This window comes from Protomyctophum bolini, assembly GCF_963924005.1.
Source record: "Protomyctophum bolini genome assembly, chromosome: 17".
Lineage (NCBI taxonomy): Eukaryota > Metazoa > Chordata > Actinopteri > Myctophiformes > Myctophidae > Protomyctophum > Protomyctophum bolini.
This window is the reverse complement of record NC_137878.1, coordinates 35824111-35846029: the sequence shown is the minus strand read 5'-3', so window position 1 is coordinate 35846029 and position 21919 is coordinate 35824111. Positions and strand designations below refer to the sequence as shown.

Sequence of the window (21919 nt, the reverse complement as noted above, 5' to 3'; positions counted from 1 at the left end):
TCCATAAATCACATAACACTATAAATCATACAATACAATACTGTAGCCTACATGTACATGACTGCAATGTAAAGTATAGGCTAGTGGTTGTAGAGAAACATTTCCTGTTATACATGACCAAAAGAGACCGAGTCTCACATTGTAATGTTGACCTGATATCATAGCCTATATGAACCTAATTTATATAGATTGACTGATGTGGAATTAAAATGTCTCAAAGGGATATTTCACTTTCAAACATGTTTGGGTTCATTTTAACTCAGACTTATGTGAACAAGTTGCTGGGTCACCTGAGTGTTGCTGGGTCACCTGAGTGAGGGGTATGATGTAACCCCTGATGACCTTAGGATACATCACTATGAGGATACGTCCCAGGTGCATCCATGCGATGTTTCGGATTTTGGATACTTGGAAAAGTACTATAATCGGAGCTATTTACAGGTTTAATGTTTGTCTTTAGTTCAATGTTTGTTTTATAAACGCCATTGACAATGAAGGGAAACTTTACGTCACTTTGTCCCACACAAACATTAAATGCCATTAACAATAAAGATAATTTAATGTTTGTATTCGCACCGTTTGTTTTACATCACCATTACATCACCTATAATCAACATGAGATATAGACTTTAATATATTAGCGCCCCTCACTTCACACGGGTGTGATTTTTATTCTTATTAGCTTGCTGTGTATATACAGAATACATTTACTGCACATACACCTGAGTGAGGGGTATGATGTGATGGTCTTTAGAGACCCGGAACCCCTGCAATGACCTTGGGATACATCACTGAGGATACGTCCCAGGTGCATCCATGCCATGCATTTTTAGTTACATTGTACAGGCACGCACACACACACGCACGTACACGCACACGACAGCAGCTTTTATACGTGTGTGTGTGTGTGTGTGTGTGTGTGTGTGTGTGTGTGTGTGTGTGGAGGGAATGGAATGGTCTGGTCAGGCAGACCACCTCACTGCATTCCACTGAGGTCCCGACTGTAACAGGTGATGTTTCTATGCAAGCCATTGTGTGTCATAACGTTATTAGTGTCATAAAGCTGTGTGTGTGTGTGTGTGTGTGTGTGTGTGTGTGTGTGTGTGTGTGTGTGTGTGTGTCAGACCAATGCATTTAGAACAGTCTAACTAATATGTGTACTCAAGTACTGTAGTAAGTAAGATTTTGAAGTAGCCTACTTTTACTTTTACTCCACTACAATTATTTGAAAACTTTTATTACGTTACGTTATTGAGTTATTGCAGATTTCGGATACTTATACACAACCAAGCTCTGTTATACTCTGGCTATTCGAAAACGGCAATCTACAAGCTCACATCACATGGGTGACAGTCTTTGTGAGTACTTTTATGTACTTTTAAGTTAGGCTACGTATTACATTTTTGGCCTATTTCTACACGTGCCTATTGCTGCACATGTGGTAGTGTAACTTATATACTTTTACTTATACAACATCGGAATACTTGGTATAATTCCACCAGGGTCAGAGTCATGCCTCAGGACTGTCCCTCCCTCTGCATGCACCTGTCTCTGCGCTGTGTGACCGTGTGTCCCCTTAAACCCCGGGACGGGAGCCATGGTTACCGTGTGTCGGACTGTGTGTCCCCCTTAAACCCCGGGACGGGAGCCATGGTTACCGTGTGTCGGACAGTGTCCCCCCCCTTAAACCCCGGGACGGGAGCCATGGTTACCGTGTGTCGGACAGTGTCCCCCCCCTTAAACCCCGGGACGGGAGCCATGGTTACCGTGTGTCGGACTGTGTGTCCCCCTTAAACCCCGGGAGGGTAGCCATGGTTACCGCATGCCCCCGGCCCACAATAAAAAGGGAGCTGCGTGACATTTTCCTTTAAGTGACAAATGCTTCGGAAGTTAACACACGCACACACACACACACACACACACAGAGAAGTAGAGGGGGAAAAAAGTGAAAACGCCATGATGTCGCCTCATCTCTGTCAAGTAAAAACAAGAAGAAAAGAAAGTATAGCCTATTCTATATGCTATCTGTTTGGGGATTTAAGGCTCTCATGTGCCCAAAGCAATTACAGGTCTAAAGTAGCCTATACTTAATTGCTAATGTAATATTGATTATAAAGCTATATGGTGTTGTTTAGTGTTTGATAAGCACTTATTATCAGGGTTTAAGAGTGCAGTGTGCCATCACTTTCTGTCCAGATGCTTCATAAACAGTCAGGATCCATCAGCCTACATGCCCATATATACCGGGGTGACTGACCATAACCAGAAGTCTCCTCCACTGTACACCATTACCCACAGGACAGGACAGGACATGGCAGGACAGGACAGGACAGGACAGGACAGGACAGAGTCACAGGACAGGACAGGACAGGACAGAGTCACAGGACAGGACAGGACAGGACAGGACAGGATCGGATCACTGCGCCGGCCATTACTGCACCTGCAAGTGAGAGTGAGGAGAGGCAAGACACACCTTTCTATATCTGGCATGTTTTTATTACCTATAATTTATAAAATTACATGTCTATAATCTCTCCACATCACACTGAATCAGTGTGATGTGGAGAGATATAGAAAAAGTGAAGAACAATCAGTGTCACTGACACTGATCTTCACTTTTTCTGCTGCTCCACCCCGCGGGAGGGAGCGCTCGACCAGAGAGACGCGCACCCACCACCGGGGAGGAGAGAGAGAGAGAGAGAGAGCAGGGCGAGGATTCGTGAGTCGTTCTCAGCTGTTTTAATTAAGACAATCTGAATGGCACACAGAGACAGCAGAACTTACTGAAATAATTATGTTTTAATACGAGGAGATTAGTTCAGGTTACAAATGGGTCTGTCTGGCCGCTCACCTCGCTTTGTCGATTAGCCTACTGTACTGAACCTCTCTGGGTTTTTGTTTCATGACTTCGTGCGTGCAGCGTGCGTTAGAAAAATAGTTTTTTTTTCTCCTCCTTTCCTGAGAGTCTGCAGAGAGTCAATGCGAGCTGCTGATATTTGCTGTGGCAGAGCAGACCCGGTCGGTGACACATCTTTTTGGTTCTCGTAGTCGTGGGCAGCCTAGAGCAGCATCTCTCTCTCTCTCGCAAGCAAGCAAGCAAGCAAGCTGCAAATTGCAAATCATTGGCACCTTGACGCTCAAAGTTCAACCGTTGGTCCCGCGGGGGAATTATTGCTGTGTAATCTCTCCTCCTTCACACAACCCTGCCTCCTCATAACTTCTATCTTCTAACTTCTAAAAACATCTGAGTTTTCAACCATGTTCCGTGAAGGTCACGTTTTGACGCGTTGCACTTGTCCGTGCGTTGTTGTTGCTGCTGTTGTTGTGCGCGTTTTGTTTTGCGATCATGACTCGATCCACAGATAACTTTTTGAGGTTACCTAGGCTAGGAGGAGGACACCTAGGCTTAGGTTAAGGACGTTAGGTGGTAGATCAGAGTTGAAGCTCAGTTATTAGTCGGGAACAACAAAAAAAACGGGACTATGACTTGGCTGAAACTCTGCTCTGTGATCCTGCAGATAATGATCCGGTGAGATTTCCCCCTCCAAAAAAGAAGAAGCCTACATACTTGATATTAAATATCCTTTTTTTTTTAACATCAGTCTCACACAAACAATGTTAGGGAGCCCGTCGAACAACGGCGGCATCAGAATGCTGGTGCCCCCGACTCCCAGCGACGAACGCCGGGTGGAGTTCGTCGCGCTGACCGCCGTGCACACGGAGAAGAGCGAGCCGTCCACGCCGGAGCGCGGACACCCGTCGCACCGCACGGGGCTGCTGGGCACCCCGCTGCCCGGTCCCCCCGGACCCCGGGCCACCACCTCCGCCTCCACCAAGCGCTACAGAAAGATACAGAACTGGCTGTACAATGTACTGGAAAGACCGCGTGGCTGGGCATTCATCTACCATGCATTCATGTAAGTTTACAGTTTTATTTCTGCTCCATGTTTATCATTTAAAAACAAACAAACAAACAAACTGTTTTCCACCTTGGTTTTGTTTAGATCGCAACTTTTCAAGCCTTTTGGCCACTGTCTCAAAGTTTAAACCCTCTAACTTTAAGTAAACTTGGCTCTGCATATAGCCTCCTTGGACTGCTTTCTTCATCCATAAATCTCTGTAGATCTGCTACTTTTCGCTAATGCTCCCCTGCAGCACCCCCCAGATATGGATTATTTTCTGGGGGGGTTCAACCGTTCAAGTGGTTAAAGACCCAAGAAGTAGGCCTAGCCTAGAAGTAGACCTAACCCTAAAATAAAATGCACATGTATAATTAACCTGGTTAACGGTTAATTGACCTGGTTGGCGTTTTTTTGATCGATACATACAGTAACAGTAGGCATGCATATCTGCGCTCATTTGATGAATCCTCCAATTAGCGGAGTGGAGTTGCTTATCTGGCACTTAAACCCGTGCATGTGCCAATTGTGCCATGTGCCATACATCATCCCAGTGTGGGGTCCCCCCTGCTCAATTCCCCCATTTCCTTTCTCATCTGATTAAGCCCGCAATGAGATTTCTAAAATCCAATTTCTGCAAAATCGTAGGGGGGGTAATTGGCATTTTCATTAGACGCAGCAGTCACCACATGGGAAGTTACTAGACATACCTGCTGCTGCTGATCCCCGTTCGTCTGTTTACCGTGATTAGTTGTACAAAAAACAGTTTTCTCCATATCATCATGTTTGTCTTCTTTCTGCTGACTGTCACTAATAGTAGTTGTCTGAAGTACGCTGGGGGCCAGCCAGGTGCGTAATGGAGGACTGTTTTAACTGGGGACTGACTTGTGGGAGACTATATTGGTGCAAACAGTCGGTGCATAATGTAATCCCTTGAGGGAGAAAATACTGCTTCGGCAGTATTGTCATCATTGTAGGGTAGTACACTATAATATAATGCATGCGTACTAAAAAACTCAACAAACAAAACCCACTCATTCCACTCCAATGCCCCAAATTACGCCCCAAAGTTGACATCTTTGCATAGCTGGTGACCTTTTCGACACAATAATGCAAAAAATATGATGACTAGAGAGAAATCAGACCTGGAGCCTTCTAGTGTGTGTGAGTTCACTCACTCTGTATAGCTCTCTGTGTATGAGATCTAACTTTGTTGGCAGTCGCACGGCACCAGGAGGAACTTTATCCAAATGCCTTTCAACCAATCTTGAGTGTACTAATTTGTCATGGCTTTGATCTGCTCACATGCATATACCCTTTAATGTACACACTGCCTTGACTCCATATGCAGTTCCCTTAACATGGTCTATAAACACTGGGAAAGTATGAGTTCATTGTTAGCAGACGTGCCAGCTGTGGATTCGTCAGACCAGATTTCATTATACCAAGTGTTAAATAGTTCTATATTCTGATATTAATCATTGCTGTATGTTCAGTAACAGGAGTCTCTCTGTCTCTCCAGCTCTTTGTTAAAAAATGAATACAATTTTCAGGTCGGGATATCAAATGTATCCAATCAGGAGGGAGAACTTACACAGGATAAAGAAGTGAACTGGAAGTTGGAACACTTTAACATTTACAGTATGGAAGTGATTTCTCGAGCAAAAAATATCCTTTAGTCTGTGTTTTAAAGGCGTGATGTGTCTTTATCACCTTTGTCATTAACACCTCCTTGAGAAAACTATCTCAGGGAAAATCGTCACTTTCATTCAGAATTATTCGTATTATTTCGCATTATTTCTTTTAACAGTTATTTGTTGTTGCCACAGACGACGAAAACCTGCACAACCTGTTCACTCGGTGTTTCATTTGAAACTGTGCATTACGTCGAAGCTGCTGCCCAGTGAGCATACGACAAGCTTTAATGTAGAGTGGCTATTTTCTGAGTATACACCATCATGTATTATTACAAGCACTGTCGTAAATTGCACCGGTTTCATTCTCGTATAAAGGACTGCTACATATCTTATTCTTCACTCTCTCTCTTAAGGAAACACAGGGCGAGTATCCAGAAGTGCCATACTGTATATGTATCTGCCCGGCTCTGTGTGTGTGTGTGTGTGTGTGTGTGTGTGTGTCAGCCAGAGGACAGGGATTTGTGTGTTTAGGAGGACGTCGGGGCCGGTCATGCCGCATGCTTTTCCGCCGAGCTGTTCAGTCGAGTCCCTCTGCCAATGTCCTCATGTGTTTAGAGCAGGAGGGAAACCCCGCTGCAGCCCGTCGTCTCTGCTATCTGCGTGTCTTTTGCACCCACACGACACGCACAGATCACATCTTTCCTCTACATTCGCCTTCAGTTCGTTTGCAGGCAGGCAGGCGTGCGACCTTGCAAACGGGCTCCGTCGTCTCACTTCTTCAGTTTCTTTTTAGTTTTTTAGCATATCTCCGTTCCAGTTGTTTTCCCCTCTCTGCTTCCTCTCACCGGCAAAACGAATGCCCTCACAGTAACACCTTGTATTGTACCACCAGCTGCAACCGAACATATGTGTTTCTCATTAAAGAGCGATATGGCCTTTTTGTGCAGGACTGGCTGGCTGCTGGCATTCTCCATGACATTCTACTGGGTGTCAGGGAGGATGCCAGGCCCGCTGTTGTGTTGGTCAGTCTGTCAAAGAGAGAGGAGGCTCGGGGCTCTCCGAGGTGCTTGGACTGGACCGGCTCGTGTTTCATGGGGGCACCGGCCGGCGGGTTGGCTGGCCGGGCCGGGACTCTGTGATGTGAGAAGCCTCTCAGTGACGGCACTGTTTATTGTCTCCTCTCCTAATGGATGTCAGAGCCAACGTGTACTGTAGGGCTTGTAGACACAAACTGGATGCCCTGCGCACAAAACAAACCAAACCGGCCTCACCTCCCTTCCCTGGCCTGTGCACAGGACAATACAACACAGATTAGAGTGCACACACACGGCACGCACATGCTTCTCCATTTCTCCTGATTTTGTCGCGCACAGAACATAGCTGATCTACAAGCTCACAGAAATAATTCTACAAGCTCACGGTGCACCACCATGCATGCAGTTTTCAAATGTTGACATCCAGCCGGGCTGCACGCGTGTGTGTGTGTGTGTGTGTGCACCATGACTCCATGTGATGTTAGTCAAGAGAGCCTGGGTGCTGTTGTTTTTCAATTTAATTCAAACGCTCGGGCATGCTGGGAAGTGCTGGCGTGCTGGGCCGTTTGACTGCAGAGCTCCTCCGATCTATTGTAATTGAATGACGCACGGTGTAGGGTCCGCTGTGCTCCTAATGTAGCTTGATTCTTTAATTAGCCCTGCGCTGTGAGCGGACGAAACTGGAGCAGATCTGTGGCTTCTACAGATCCGCTCTCATGCAGGTGTGTGTGTGTGTGTGTGTGTGTGTGTGTGTGTGTGTCGGAGGGTGGGTGAAATAGCACTCTACTGTAATGCCCCTCGACCGCCCCATGAGCATCTACTTCAACACCCCCCATATCTAAGTTCTGAAAGACTTCCCCTCCAACTGCAACAGCTGCACTGTGAGCAGGATTAAGACACGTTCTCACAGTGGAGGAGGAGGTCCCTGCTCTGATCCTGGCTGCATGGGTCAGATGTTGAGGTCAGAAACAGGAGGTCATATTTCCACTGCTCCACAACATCTGTATTCACTATTCTGTACCCATCAACAAACAGACCGAGCGTCTCCTCCTCCTCTGACTGATGATAGTGGATCAGCTGGTTCCCTTTAGTTACTTTAAATGCTGCCTTCTGCCTCATGGAGAACAATGCACAACCATATTATTGCATATTAACGCAATTAATTGAGATGATCGCAATTATTTTTGTATACTCGTCAATGTTAAAATGTCCAGACATTTTTAAACATCTTTTTCAAAATTTGCAGAAATAGCTCATTTGTTTTGGAAAGAAAAAAATATAAACGATTGTTAATTGTGTCAGTGATTTCTTGATATATTTAAGTTATTTGTCATATCTGCCCTTATATTGCCCTGCAATTTGTGTTTTACCAGGACGGGAACCCATTTTTGGGGTTGTTGCATGTACAGTATAACATCTTTGTAATTTTTTATGAATATTAGATTTTCTTTTGTTCAGTATTTAGGAGTTTTTAGACTTGGCCCCAATCTCAATTATTTGTGACAATTAACCGCCAACTTAAATTTGTAACCGTGGCTCTCCTCTCCTCTCCTCTCCTCTCCTCTCCTCTCCTCTCCTCTCCCCTCCTGGATGTTTTGACTGCGAGGCCTGTCGTGTTATTCGTGTGGCAACCGAACTGTACTCGTGTAAAAAAGCTTTGTTTCCAAAATTGAGACTCTCGTTAAAATAAGACAATGGTCTTCTTCCTGGAAAGAAACCTTACACGTCCCTGTGTCACAGAACCCTGGCCGATGCTTGTGGTGAATTCCTACACACACACACACACACACACACACACAGCAACCCAATCGTTGCCCAGACACGTGTCTTGTCTGTTGACTCCTTGTGTCTGTCGAGCCGAGCCCTCGCCGGAAATGGTGCCGTGCAGCCCGTTAAAACGTTAAGTGCCTCTCGTCTCCAAAACAATAACGCCCTCTTGGCTTGAACCTGCTCTCTCTCTCTCTAGGTCGTCCTCAGACGAGCCCTCCATCGTCGTTTCCAGTCATCTCGGTTCTCCATACATCCGGCCAGTTCGTTGGTACTTTGCACTCAGTATACAAGCTCTGAAACCTCTTTGTCACCTTGTTGCATGCAGCGGCTTCGTCCCGGCTCTGTTTCGCCCGCTGGAAACCTGCCATTTCAATCATTTGAGTGGCTTTATTAGGCCGATGATGCCTTATCATGCCTTTTTAATATCAATTGATTACGGTGATCAACTGTGTCCTGTATGCGCTCATAACACTCCGGTTCCGGTGCGGCTTTAAAAAACAAACAAAAACTAAATGGAAATTACGCTGGTTTATATTGTCTATGTGGGGATGCCCGTTTTTAGAACGCTAATATCTCGCATTCTTCTTTTTGGGTCAAAACGAAGCTTGATTTGCGGCTCATTTCTCTAAACGTTATGTTTCCCCTCAACTCTGACCACCGTTTCCACCAGTGCCGCATATAGCCTATCACATGGGAGCTGAGCCGTGGCTCCGCCCCTCCACGGGTCCTCCGAGGCCACGAGGTCCCGTCCCCAGCTGGCCCGGGATGATGATGATGAGGATGCCCATGAGTGCCGGCCTGATGCTTAACCACTTCAGACCTGAGGCCCAATCTAAAGATGCCTTCTAAATCTTAACGGTTTTCTGGAAAAAAAAGGAAAAAATAACGTGTTTCTATATGAGTCCTTCTCAAACCTTTTCATGTCAATGACCCCCGACATTACGTGTATTTGGCCACGGACTCCCCCGACCCCCCCCCCCCCCACAAGCTTGAAAAAATATATATATTCAAAGAAAGGGTAAAGTTCTATAGTCAAGAGAACCTCAAGAGAGCTTGAGGTGCTTTTAAGGTGAGGTTCAATCAAGGTTGGTCCTTTATAATCATCTATCATCTAACATCTGTGTGGGCGTAAAAAGCTGTAAAGTCACCTATGTGCCTAACGTCCTATTTCATACTGAGTCATACCCGTTATCTACAAGCTTGCATTTCTGAAAGAAACCTTTTGAAAACTTTCCCCCATGCAGCCTATAATGACGTGCCCAAAATAGGGACGGCCAGGGGTTGAAAGTGATTAATCGTGACGGCGGGGTAGGGATTGCGAGCTTGTAGATCTGCTATTTTTGGCGCGCTACGCAGCCGTGTGACGAGGTATGGGGACTCAAAGAACTCAGCGTTCAAGTACTGTGGGACCGTGGACGATTTTGGCTCGGCCCCGGCTATGCTGTACTGAACTGTACTGTACTGGACTCCATCCACCACAGAGCCGGCATTGACTCTGGCTGAACGGAACTCGGCATTCCGCTGGACCCCAGCCTGACTGAGAGACGTGCGTGCGTGCGTGCGTTCTCAGCCAGGGATAGCAGAGGAGACCAGAGCAGTGACCGGGCCCGGAGTGATTGATCGTTTCTTTCTGGTCTGGAGGGTGAAAATATGAGCGTCCATGTATTATTGATGTGTTGAGAGGAGAGGAAGAGCACAGGGATGGAGGACGGAGGAGCAGTGTCTGTAAAATGAGAGAGACTTCCACCTGGGAGGGGGCTCCTCCGTTCACAGTGTGTACGTCAGGGTTTCTCAGAGTGGGTGCGGTGCCGTGCCACCTTAGGCTGCCGTGACGCCAGTCCAGGGATGCCACAGAATCCTTTGATACTATTTGGAATTCACCAATATCACTTCAGTTTAAACCCACTTAGACCCTCTATGCTTCAGTAAAACAGACCTGAGTTGCACTGTACTGTCCATTCCCACCTACCCAACTCTCTTCCCCAAAAAAAAGGTTGTAGATCGGCTATTTTTGTTAAACGTCCCCCCCCGTCAAGTATAAAGTTATTTTCAGTCTGGTCTGGTCTAATGTAAACGGATAGTCTGTGCCTATTCTTAATCTTAAGTACCAGGTCTTAACGACGGCGGTGGCTCAGGGGTAGAGTGGCTGGATAGTAACCGCAAGGTTGCCTGTTCGAACCCGGGCTCCCCCAGAGTTAGTGTCGAAGTGTCCTTGAGCAAGACACTGAACCCCAAATTGCTCCTGATGTGCTGGCTAGTGCCTTGCATGGTTTCTGCAGCCATCGGTGTATGAATGAGTGTGTGTGAATGGGTGAATTGATGCACAATCTATGTAAAAAATATGGCTGTTTTGAGTGGCCAAATGGTATTGGCCACGCCTCCAGGGTAGGCTACTTAGGACACAAAATAGGGCCCACTGTATCTTAGGTGGAAAGGTTTGCATATTTACATAGCGTAATATGACATTTTATAAGATAAAAAATAAATAACAGTGTTGTTCAGGGTTGCTGTGGATGCAAACTTGTGCCCCGAGTCAAAAACGTTTGAGAACCCTATAGACGAATTCCCATAGAAGTATTAAATCACGTCATATAAGAACAGTGTTCAACAAATAAACAAATGGTCCAGACGGTTTGACTCGTATGGATATAACTGGCAGAATCAAACTGCATCAAATATGAGTGACTGACTATCGTACTGGCTATCGTAGCCACCTCCCTGACACATTGTCCCTTGCCGGGACAATTTGTTCATTTTTGGACCACAAAATTCTTATATGAGGCGATTCTGACCCAATGCTTTTCTCCATAGAAATATCACACTCGTGTGAAGTGAGAGGTGCTCTTATCATCATACATCAGCCAATCAAATCATCACATTCCGTTCTACAAACATTCCGTGCTCAAACACACCTAGGAGGGGCAAAATGACCCAGGGGATGAAGAAATTACGTCAGGACTTCGGTCCCCCAGAGCAAGTTCTGTACTATCTGCTTAGTACAACATACCTGTGCAAAACAATCATTTTTGCATGAAGACACACACACACACACACACACACACACACACACACACAAAGACATAGCCAAAATTGCATGTGTGTAGAGAATGCTTTGTGCTTGCCGTGCAGTTATTGCGTTTAATAATGCATCGTTTATGCTTTTAAAGAAATTACACAGTGATCATTACTAGTCTACCGGGAATATTCGGACACACCTCTGCATTTTCTCGCCCTCTTTCTCTCATGTTTTCCGTTTCATTTCTCTCTCTCTCTCCTCTCTCTCCTCTCTCTCTCTCTGTCTCACTCACAAAACCACACGCAGGAAGGCAGGCTAGAAGAATACGTAATATTTGAATTGAACTTTAGTTTCAGGTATTTTCCCCTGCTTAATTTTTCATGCGGAATGACTCCATTGTCCCTTCATGGTCGGGTGTGGAAACTATGGATGAAGGCCTGTGGGAGTCCCCTGACTTTGTCCCTTCGTGGTTGGGTGTGGACGAAGGCCTGTGGGAGTCCCCTGACTTTGTCCCTTCATGGTTGGGTGTGGATGAAGGCCTGTGGGAGTCCCCTGACTTTGTCCCTTCATGGTTGGGTGTGGATGAAGGCCTGTGGGAGTCCCCTGACTTTGTCCCTTCGTGGTTGGGTGTGGACGAAGGCCTGTGGGAGTCCCCTGACTTTGTCCCTTCATGGTTGGGTGTGGATGAAGGCCTGTGGGAGTCCCCTGACTTTGTCCCTTCATGGTTGGGTGTGGATGAAGGCCTGTGGGAGTCCCCTGACTTTGTCCCTTCATGGTTGGGTGTGGATGAAGGCCTGTGGGAGTCCCCTGACTTTGTCCCTTCGTGGTTGGGTGTGGACGAAGGCCTGTGGGAGTCCCCTGACTTTGTCCCTTCATGGTTGGGTGTGGATGAAGGCCTGTGGGAGTCCCCTGACTTTGTCCCCTCATGGTTGGGTGTGGATGAAGGCCTGTAGGAGTCCCCTGACTTTGTCCCTTCATGGTTGGGTGTGGATGAAGGCCTGTGGGAGTCCCCTGACTTTGTCCTCTCATGGTTGGGTGTGGATGAAGGCCTGTGGGAGTCCCCTGACTTTGTCCCTTCATGGTTGGGTGTGGATGAAGGCCTGTGGGAGTCCCCTGACTTTGTCCCTTCATGGTTGGGTGTGGATGAAGGCCTGTGGGAGTCCCCTGACTTTGTCCCTTCGTGGTTGGGTGTGGATGAAGGCCTGTGGGAGTCCCCTGACTTTGTCCCCTCATGGTTGGGTGTGGATGAAGGCCTGTGGGAGTCCCCTGACTTTGTCCCCTCATGGTTGGGTGTGGATGAAGGCCTGTGGGAGTCCCCTGACTTTGTCCCCTCATGGTTGGGTGTGGATGAAGGCCTGTGGGAGTCCCCTGACTTTGTCCCCTCATGGTTGGGTGTGGATGAAGGCCTGTGGGAGTCCCCTGACTTTGTCCCCTCATGGTTGGGTGTGGATGAAGGCCTGTGGGAGTCCCCTGACTTTGTCCCTTCAATGGTTGGGTGTGGATGAAGGCCTGTGGGAGTCCCCTGACTTTGTCCCTTCATGGTTGGGTGTGGATGAAGGCCTGTGGGAGTCCCCTGACTTTGTCCCCTCATGGTTGGGTGTGGATGAAGGCCTGTGGGAGTCCCCTGACTTTGTCCCCTCATGGTTGGGTGTGGATGAAGGCCTGTGGGAGTCCCCTGACTTTGTCCCCTCATGGTTGGGTGTGGAGGAAGGCCTGTGGGAGTCCCCTGACTTTGTCCCCTCATGGTTGGGTGTGGATGAAGGCCTGTGGGAGTCCCCTGACTTTGTCCCCTCATGGTTGGGTGTGGATGAAGGCCTGTGGGAGTCCCCTGACTTTGTCCCCTCATGGTCGGGTGTGGATGAAGGCCTGTGGGAGTCCCCTGACTTTGTCCCTTCATGGTCGGGTGTGGATGAAGGCCTGTGGGAGTCCCCTGACTTTGTCCCTTCATGGTTGGGTGTGGATGAAGGCCTGTGGGAGTCCCCTGACTTTGTCCCCTCATGGTTGGGTGTGGATGAAGGCCTGTGGGAGTCCCCTGACTTTGTCCCTTCATGGTTGGGTGTGGATGAAGGCCTGTGGGAGTCCGCTGACTTTGTCCCCTCAAGGTTGGGTGTGGATGAAGGCCTGTGGGAGTCCCCTGACTTTGTCCCTTCATGGTTGGGTGTGGATGAAGGCCTGTGGGAGTCCCCTGACTTTGTCCCTTCAATGGTTGGGTGTGGATGAAGGCCTGTGGGAGTCCCCTGACTTTGTCCCCTCATGGTTGGGTGTGGATGAAGGCCTGTGGGAGTCCCCTGACTTTGTCCCTTCATGGTTGGGTGTGGATGAAGGCCTGTGGGAGTCCCCTGACTTTGTCCCTTCAATGGTTGGGTGTGGATGAAGGCCTGTGGGAGTCCCCTGACTTTGTCCCCTCATGGTTGGGTGTGGATGAAGGCCTGTGGGAGTCCCCTGACTTTGTCCCTTCATGGTTGGGTGTGGATGAAGGCCTGTGGGAGTCCCCTGACTTTGTCCCTTCAATGGTTGGGTGTGGATGAAGGCCTGTGGGAGTCCCCTGACTTTGTCCCTTCATGGTTGGGTGTGGATGAAGGCCTGTGGGAGTCCCCTGACTTTGTCCCCTCATGGTTGGGTGTGGATGAAGGCCTGTGGGAGTCCCCTGACTTTGACCTTTTATGGCACAACAGAGATGGTGTGTGTTTATGGAAGCTTGAGCTTAAAGCCCCATTATTTATAGATGCTCAGGGAGATACCCCACCACGGCACTCCTGACTGACTGCTACCTCTCCTCTGCTAACCTCTATATACACACACACACACACACACACACACACACACACACACGGCCTCCTGCAACATGCTGCTGCTCCCTATAGCCCTGAAATCATGACGTTAACTTCACCCTTTTTTTATGCACTTTCTCCATTATTTACAACGTAATAAGTGTTCAGATTTCAAATATAAAGCTCACCCCCGCCAGCCACTCGTGTTACAACTTACAATTCTGCTCAGGCGGGTATTAACCAATGAACTGCTTATGACTGAGTATTCCACCATATAACATCCAACCGGCAGCTACTTCTGACGGGATTCTCCGCCATATACCTTTTTTTTAGATATATTATAATACTGGATCGCTGTAATAAATAAAATAAAATCCGTTCACTTGCCAACTAAAGTTGCTCAGAAGTCTAAATCTTTAAGTCCAGTACTTAAGTAAATGTACTTCGTTACTTTCCGTTACTTAACCTGTGGGCCGTGGGCCACAAAAGGCATTGGAACCGGGCCCCCAAATGATTGACAAAACACTAAGATTTGAATGATAATATAACGGGACATTTAAAAAAAAAGTTAAATGTCCCCCCCAAGAATATAGGAAACACAAGAGACACAGCAAAAGGACCACAATGGAAATTAGCTCTTGAACTTTCTTGTGTTTTATCCTTTTGACAAAAGTACAACACTGTGTTCACGTGTATGCTTTTGTGTCAATAAAAAGATGAAACAGTCAGTCAGTCAGTCAGTCAGTCAGTCAGGTGAAATGCCTGACTGTGTGTATGCAAAATTATTGTTCTAGCTTCTCATCAGCTGATCATGCACAAACATGCATGAGTTATACTCTGAGATTTTTCAACTAAATTATAATATGGAGCTATCAAATGTATTAGACAGGTTGTAAGTTAGTGTCTTGTGTTGTACTGAAACTTCAGATGAGTTTGTTGTATGAATGATGTGTATGAATGTTGTGCATTGATGTAAAATACATTTTGTTGATGATGCTGGTTGAGACCCCAGGAATAGGTAGCCTGCAAATCATCCACACTGAAAATGCCCTCCACCAGCCCAGACTCCTCCCGTTTATCATTTGTAGACGGATGCTGTGCGGGCCATTTCAAATTTATTTGTAGAATGTTTATTTTCTCGTTTTTTTTGTGCTACAGTTTCATATTTATAGAATGATGGAGTTTTTATTGCACTCCCAGTAGTATATTTTGCATGCTGCTTGAATTTATTGGCGGAGCGTCCTCAATAAATGGTCCTAAATCCTTTTGATAGGTAGGTTTCCGGGGGTTGAAAAATACTAACAAAACATAACAGACTATATCCCTTAAGCACGGGGCTTGGAAGCCTGACGAGAGTTTTTTTCTTCTTTTTTTGGCTGCGTCAGTTTGTTTGTGACACGAGTTCGGTGCTGAGAAGGGCTGAGTGGAAATACCCGATCTACAGGCTCACAATGCATCGCGGCCGCGACACATTATGAGCTTGTAGATCTGCTGTTATTTGGTGCGCCACACCGGCGCACAGAAAAGTATGAATCGGGGCTTAATGGCCCCTTCAGTGTGTAAGTACAGCGAGCACACAGCAGTGCTCTGCTGGGTCTCCGAGTATCTGACAACTAATCCGGGCTAATCCCTTCCTTTTGACTTCACACAGCTGTGCTGATGTTGAGCCGACCGCTGCCCTTTTCACTATGTCTTCCCGTCCCTCTTTCCATCTGTCTCTCTCTGTCCCTCTGTCCATCGGACTCTCTCTGTCCATCTGTCTCTCTGTCCATCTGTCTCTCTCTGTCCATCTGTCACTCTGTCTCTCTATTCCTCTGTCTCTCAGAATCCTTCTTTCCCTCTATCCCAGGATCTTTCAAAGTGGGTTCCGTGGCACCCTAGGGTGCCATGAATACTAATATTTGGAATTAGTCCGAAAGTAAAATATAAAAATCTCTTCAGTTTAACCACTTGGACCCTCTGTCCTCTCTGTCCTGTCTCCATTTGTCCACCTGTAACACGGAGGGACAGATGGACACAGAGGGACTCCGTCCTCCTGTCTCTCACTCTCCCGAACGTGTGCCGTGTAGGAATGTGAGAGAGGGCTGACTGACGACGGGCTTCTCAGAATTATATATACGTTTGTTTTCCAACAACACCCTCTTAAAAACCTTTTACACCTGGCGCTTGACCTTCTCTCTCCCTCCATTTTTAATGTGCTGATGAATAATGGGCCGGGGCGGAGGGGGGGGGCGAATTGCTAAAGCAGCATTTTGTTTTGATGTTTTTTTTGTTGCCTTTTTGGCTGCCTGTGACCGAGTATTTTATTGATGAATGAGAGAGAGAGAGAGAGAGAGAGAGAGGGGGAGAGAGAGAGAGAGAGAGAGGTAGAGAGAGAGAGAGAGGGGGAGAGAGAGAGAGAGGGGGAGAGAAGTGGTTACATAAAGCGATGAAGGGTAAAAGCCACTCGGCGCTGCTGTTGTGGAGCTAACCTGCTGCTCATGGCTGCAGATTAGATTATGTTGTTCAATTACGGCATGCCTCGTTTTCTTCATTTATCTGTTCACGTCAGCAGGTTGAATGAATTCTGCCTCATTAAGAAATCTTCATTACCCCCCTCCCCCCCGCCGGCCCCCCCACTCCAACCCCTCCCTTCCGTCATTGACTTCGAGTCTTCACTACACGGGATATCTTCTCCTCAAGGCCACTCAGCTGACTACTGTCCCGCCTAATTGACTTCCTCTCTCTCTCTCTCGCGCACACACACACACACACACACACACACACACACACACACACACACACACACACACACACATCCTCTCTGTCTCATTGTAACCACTTGAACCTGGTATACTTAGCTGACCGTCGGCCCCCAGCTATGCTTGGTCTGCTCCGTTTTTCCCTCTATACTTTTGACTTCAAGGTTCAAGGTTGTGTTTTTATTGTTGCATATTGTGTACAGGGCAGGTACATAAGAGTAAAGCGTATTCTTTGTTTGGCATCCTTAAGACAATGCAGCAGCATAGGTAATATGAAAAATACATTTAAATTGTAATAATAATGTGCTTGTGGTAAAGTCCCTGGCCAACACCACGGAGGTTGTGGGCTTGAATCCACCATGGTGCAAGCAGCGTTGTGGAGAAATGTGGTGAACAATGATTGGCTACTCTAAATAAATAACGTGTAATAATAATAATAGTCATAATTATAGTAACCGTGAAAGGTGAAGAACTTAATTTAATACACCAACAGCCAATATATATTGATACTATAATAACTACATTGCTTGTCCAACAATTATCAAAATGATATAACACGCAATTAAGCCTATGGCTTATTTCCATTGCGGTTCATAAGGCGTCATGTGGCATGGAGACATACATGGAGACATATACTTTGTAAAATGGAACTGAGTTGCAATTTCACATACATTATGGCGCTTGTTTTGTTCCATCTACACCAAATCTCCTCGCCGGAAATGCATATCAAATTAGGGGACCGTGAAATGAAACAGTAGAGAACCAGTGGCAAAGAAAGAGTTGACCTGTGAAGCTACCATCAGGTGAAGGTGCGTGCATGATGGGTGTGCACTGTGCATGGTAATGGGTGTGTATGAGTGTGCACACTGCACGGAAGCACCAAACCACAGCTCTGTTGTTTCCAAGCTGTATGAGACGAAACAAAGCCTAAGTGCTGCTTTCTACCTGGTTTGACCTTTTCTCCATTTATGTTTTAACTCAGACAGGCCTGTGATCGCAGAGACAGACAGGCACTGTCTCACAACCTAGAGACAGAGAGCATTGTCTCACAACCTAGAGACAGACAGGCACTGTCTCACAACCTATGTCTGCAGAGACAGACAGGCACTGTCTCACAACCTATGTCTGCAGAGACAGACAGGCACTGTCTCACAACCTAGAGACAGACAGGCACTGTCTCACAACCTAGAGACAGAGAGCACTGTCTCCGGATTGAACCTCTTAATCGGTATACCGGCACTGTCTCACAACATAATGTCTGCGGAGTGGTTTGCTAAATTGCTATTATAGTGATTTGTGACAAACTAGATTTTCAGGCCATGCCTGGAAATCTAGTTTACAGTCGTCTCCGTGTCCCACAAGGCAATTGTACTATAAATTACGCGCATGACCATTTTTGGACAAATTCCACCTAAATTCCAACTAAAATGGTACACCAGGTTGAATGTGGTTAAAAGGAGAATGCGGCAGCTTAGAGATCCTGTAGGCCAGGCGGGCGGCATCACTTCTTCCAGTGATGGGAATGGAAGGGAGGGAGGGATTGTCAAATTGGGCACAATTGTCAAAGCTTATTGTACAAAATCTATGGGGCGTGAGGCTACAGCACATCTTAAAAGCTCACCCATCACCCATCTACCACCCAGTGGCTCCTGGTGTGTTCATTAGAGGCCGTTTCGGTTAGAGTCCAGGCCGTAATGGCTGCACAAATGAGAGCGTTCCCTGCCTGGCATTTCTGAACAGTTTTCTGAGCGAAAGAGAAAAACGAAGCAGCCAATTGAGTGGCTAACGAGATTAAGACGACCGGTAGCCGGATTGGATGCGATGCAGAAAACCAGAGCAGATGTGTGTGTGTGTGTGTGTGTGTGTGTGTGTGTGTGTGTGTGTGTGTGTGTGTGTGTGTGTGTGTGTGTGTGTGTGTGTGTGTGTGTGTGTGTGTGTGTGTGTGTGTGTGTGTGTGTGTGTGTGTGTGTGTGTGTGTGTGTGTGTGTGAGTGTGTTTTCTTTCCTTTGACATTATAAATATGTGATTTCCTTTTACCATGGCTTCTTTTTGGCCTGGGTTCCGGTCTCTGCTTTTCTACTGAGCGAGACATCGGGGCAAGTTGCAGATCCGGTACAAATCTCATTTAAAACCGCATCATGCTGTAAAGATTGTGTTAATAAAAGGACAACTGTTAATTTAATTCGGAGTGTACAAACGCGCCTGTAAGGCAATCTTAAAGAGAATAGGGGGTTTGTTTGTGTATTTATTTAATTGCGGGGGCATTGGGGGCTTTATCCTTAAAAGGTTGGCACTGCTGATTTAACCCACTTGGAACTAATAGCCTGATATGACATTGTCTCTTGCTTGTAGACTGGCTATTTCCAGTGGAGGACACGGTCGTGCGACGGGAGTATATATATATATATATATATATATATATTTAGGCATTTAGTCTTGAGGCGGTTTGCATTCTTTCTTCTCTTTTCATATCCTGCCGCTGTCGCGTGGCCTCGCCTTGTTTTGAAACTGGACACCCCAGGCTGTGTGCCATCCTTCTTGCTTTCAGCTCTGTCTGCCCTCCTCTCTCTCTCTCTGTCTCTCTGTCTCTCTCTCTCTCTCTGCCTGATGAGCAGAGAGCGTCTGCTAAATGCCTAAATTACCTGCACCTGGCCCGTGCCTGTCACCCTCTGCCTGGGCCCAGAGGTCCTCCTGTCACGTAACATGTCCCCTTGATGTCTCTGTCAGTGGCCTGTCACTGTTTGGTGTGCTGGCACACCGCCACAATGCACGACGGGACGAGCTGGAGAGAGGACAGGTGAAATGAGTTGGAAAGAGAGATGTGGTGGCAGCTATAGATCAGGGACGGAGGCGAGAGATACTGTATACTGTAGAGGACATGTATAATATTATATTATCCCACAATTTTGTAACCCCTTTTTCACCCCGTGCCAATAGCCTAAGCTGTAACCCTTGGCGCTACTCTCCCTCTGCCAACCTGGGGAGAGCCCCGAACTGAGCTCATGTCAGCTCGTCAATGCACGAGGAGTGAGCAAGCAGCTTCTTTCACCTGACGAGGGGGATTTTCTCAAGTATGACGTAGCACGTGGAAAGAACACGTTATTCCAACCAGTTCCTTTATCCTCCATCCCGGCTGACCAGGCAGTATAGAGACCAGGAGTACTGCATGTTTTTTTTTATGATGTCTACCCTAGAGAGGACATGGGGAGAACATGCAAACTCCACACAAAAATGCCCTTTTCTTTCGCCCAAACCCCACCTATAGGGTATGGACGCTAATGACGTGTGGAGGAGAGAACATGGCTGTCCCCACGGGAATCGAACCCGGGGCCTTATAGCTGTGACGCAGCATCTGTGCACCACCGTGCCCCGAGAGAGAGGTTTTGACATTATATGATAACACTTACAGTGTGCGTGCGTGCACATGCAGTGGACAGACTAAGCCAGGAGTTGGAGGTGCGGTGTGTGTGTGTGTGTGTGTTTGTGTGTGTGTGTGGAGAGAGGAGAGGGGAGAGAGGGAAGGACAGGAGAGCAGAGCAGAACAGAACAGAGGAGATGATGGCTGTATTAATTTCTCCGTTCAGGGCAGAAACTGTGTGTCCCGGACAGGCAGCATGGCCACACAGGGGCTCAGATTACCCCCCCCATACTCTCTGGACTGGCCCTCTGCTAACTTCCATCGTATCTGTCTCTCTCTCTCTCTCTCTCTCTCTCTCTCTCTCTCTCTCTCTCTCTCCAACACTCACTCAATGTATTCATGTCCACATAAAGGAGTGCATACAAGGACACAGATCTTAAAGATACAGTATTAAGGGTACATTCATGCGGTGAGTACAGTAGTGCCTCCTTGTGTACAGGCGCGATCACAAGCCACATTGTCCACAGACAGAATAATTTGTAAATGCATCTCAAATCGGCAGCTGTCACTACAAACTACAGTGACGGTGGTAGTTACAATGGGTCTGGTGTGGTTGTTAATATGTTAAAAAAACAACATTGGCTTTCACTGCCGCTTCACCTCCACACTGCCACACACACAAACACACAGAGTTGTTTATCTACTTGACAATAAAGAATGCGTGTCACCATGGCTGAAGGTGAAACACACACATGCACAAACTCTTCCCTTGACCGCGAGCGATCCCTCTGGTGTCCAGTCAGAGCTGCGGCCGGAGGCTGGTTGGGGTGTTGAAACCGCCCCCCCCCATAATAATCTGCATTAATCTAAGTTTAGGTGACGTGGTTGTTCTCACCCACCCAGGTGGGGAGGAGGGGAATGCTCTGGGGTCTGCCATGCATGCAGGGGGTCAGAGGGCAGTGCCAGGGGGCTATTTTTGGCACAGTGTTCCGTACACAGTACTGTATATAAACAGAGCAGCAGAGCAGAGCTCTCGCAGCACAGTGCCTGGCTTGCACAAAAACCACACCGCTTCCTTGACTCTTTTTTATTTATTCGTTTCCTTGTCTTGCTTAGGTCTCTCTCTCTCTCACTCACTCACTCACTCACACTCTCTCTCTGTCTCACTCATAAAAACACACACGCAGGAAGGCAGGCTAGAAGAATACGTAATATTTCCGGAATAAATTGTACACCACCGGCGGTGGCGGCTTCTCTCTCTCTCTCTCTCTCTCCCCCCCCCCCCCCCCCAGAAAATTGGGCCAAAGAGCTGTCAACTTTCCAACGCCAGTTGCTAACACCAAAAGGGGTTCCCACTTCCCGCCCAAAATGGGCCAATCTAACAGGATAAGCTTGTATAAACGCTATTTTTGGCGTGCGACACCAAGCATTAGGTCTACATGCCAATAAGGAGCTAGGGATATCGTTCACCAATAACACTTGACATTCTTTAAATCGTGTTTGCTTAAAGGAGAAATTCACCCACAAAAGTACTTATTTTCTATCAATTACATCCCGGAGGAGACAATAATTTGATGATGGTCGTCGGTCAATAAGACACTCAGTAGGAGACTCGTTGAGGCAGGTAGGAATCACTTTGAGTCTCCACCGGTGTGTCATTGATAGAAAATAGGTGATTTTACTCCTTTAAGCT

At 47.1% G+C, this 21919-nt stretch overlaps 1 protein-coding gene across 1 annotated transcript in view; it reads left to right on the top strand.

The window, feature by feature from the left end:
* Positions 1-3615: 3615 nt before the first annotated feature.
* The window catches only part of kcnq4 (potassium voltage-gated channel subfamily Q member 4), a gene marked incomplete at its 5' end in the record, with an annotated part of 101395 nt that continues 83091 nt past the window's right edge, over positions 3616-21919 (top strand). The window contains one exon of the mRNA XM_080787684.1: positions 3616-3917. Within this exon, the coding sequence (XP_080643810.1) occupies positions 3616-3917 (302 nt within the window). The remainder of the gene's footprint in view (positions 3918-21919) is intronic.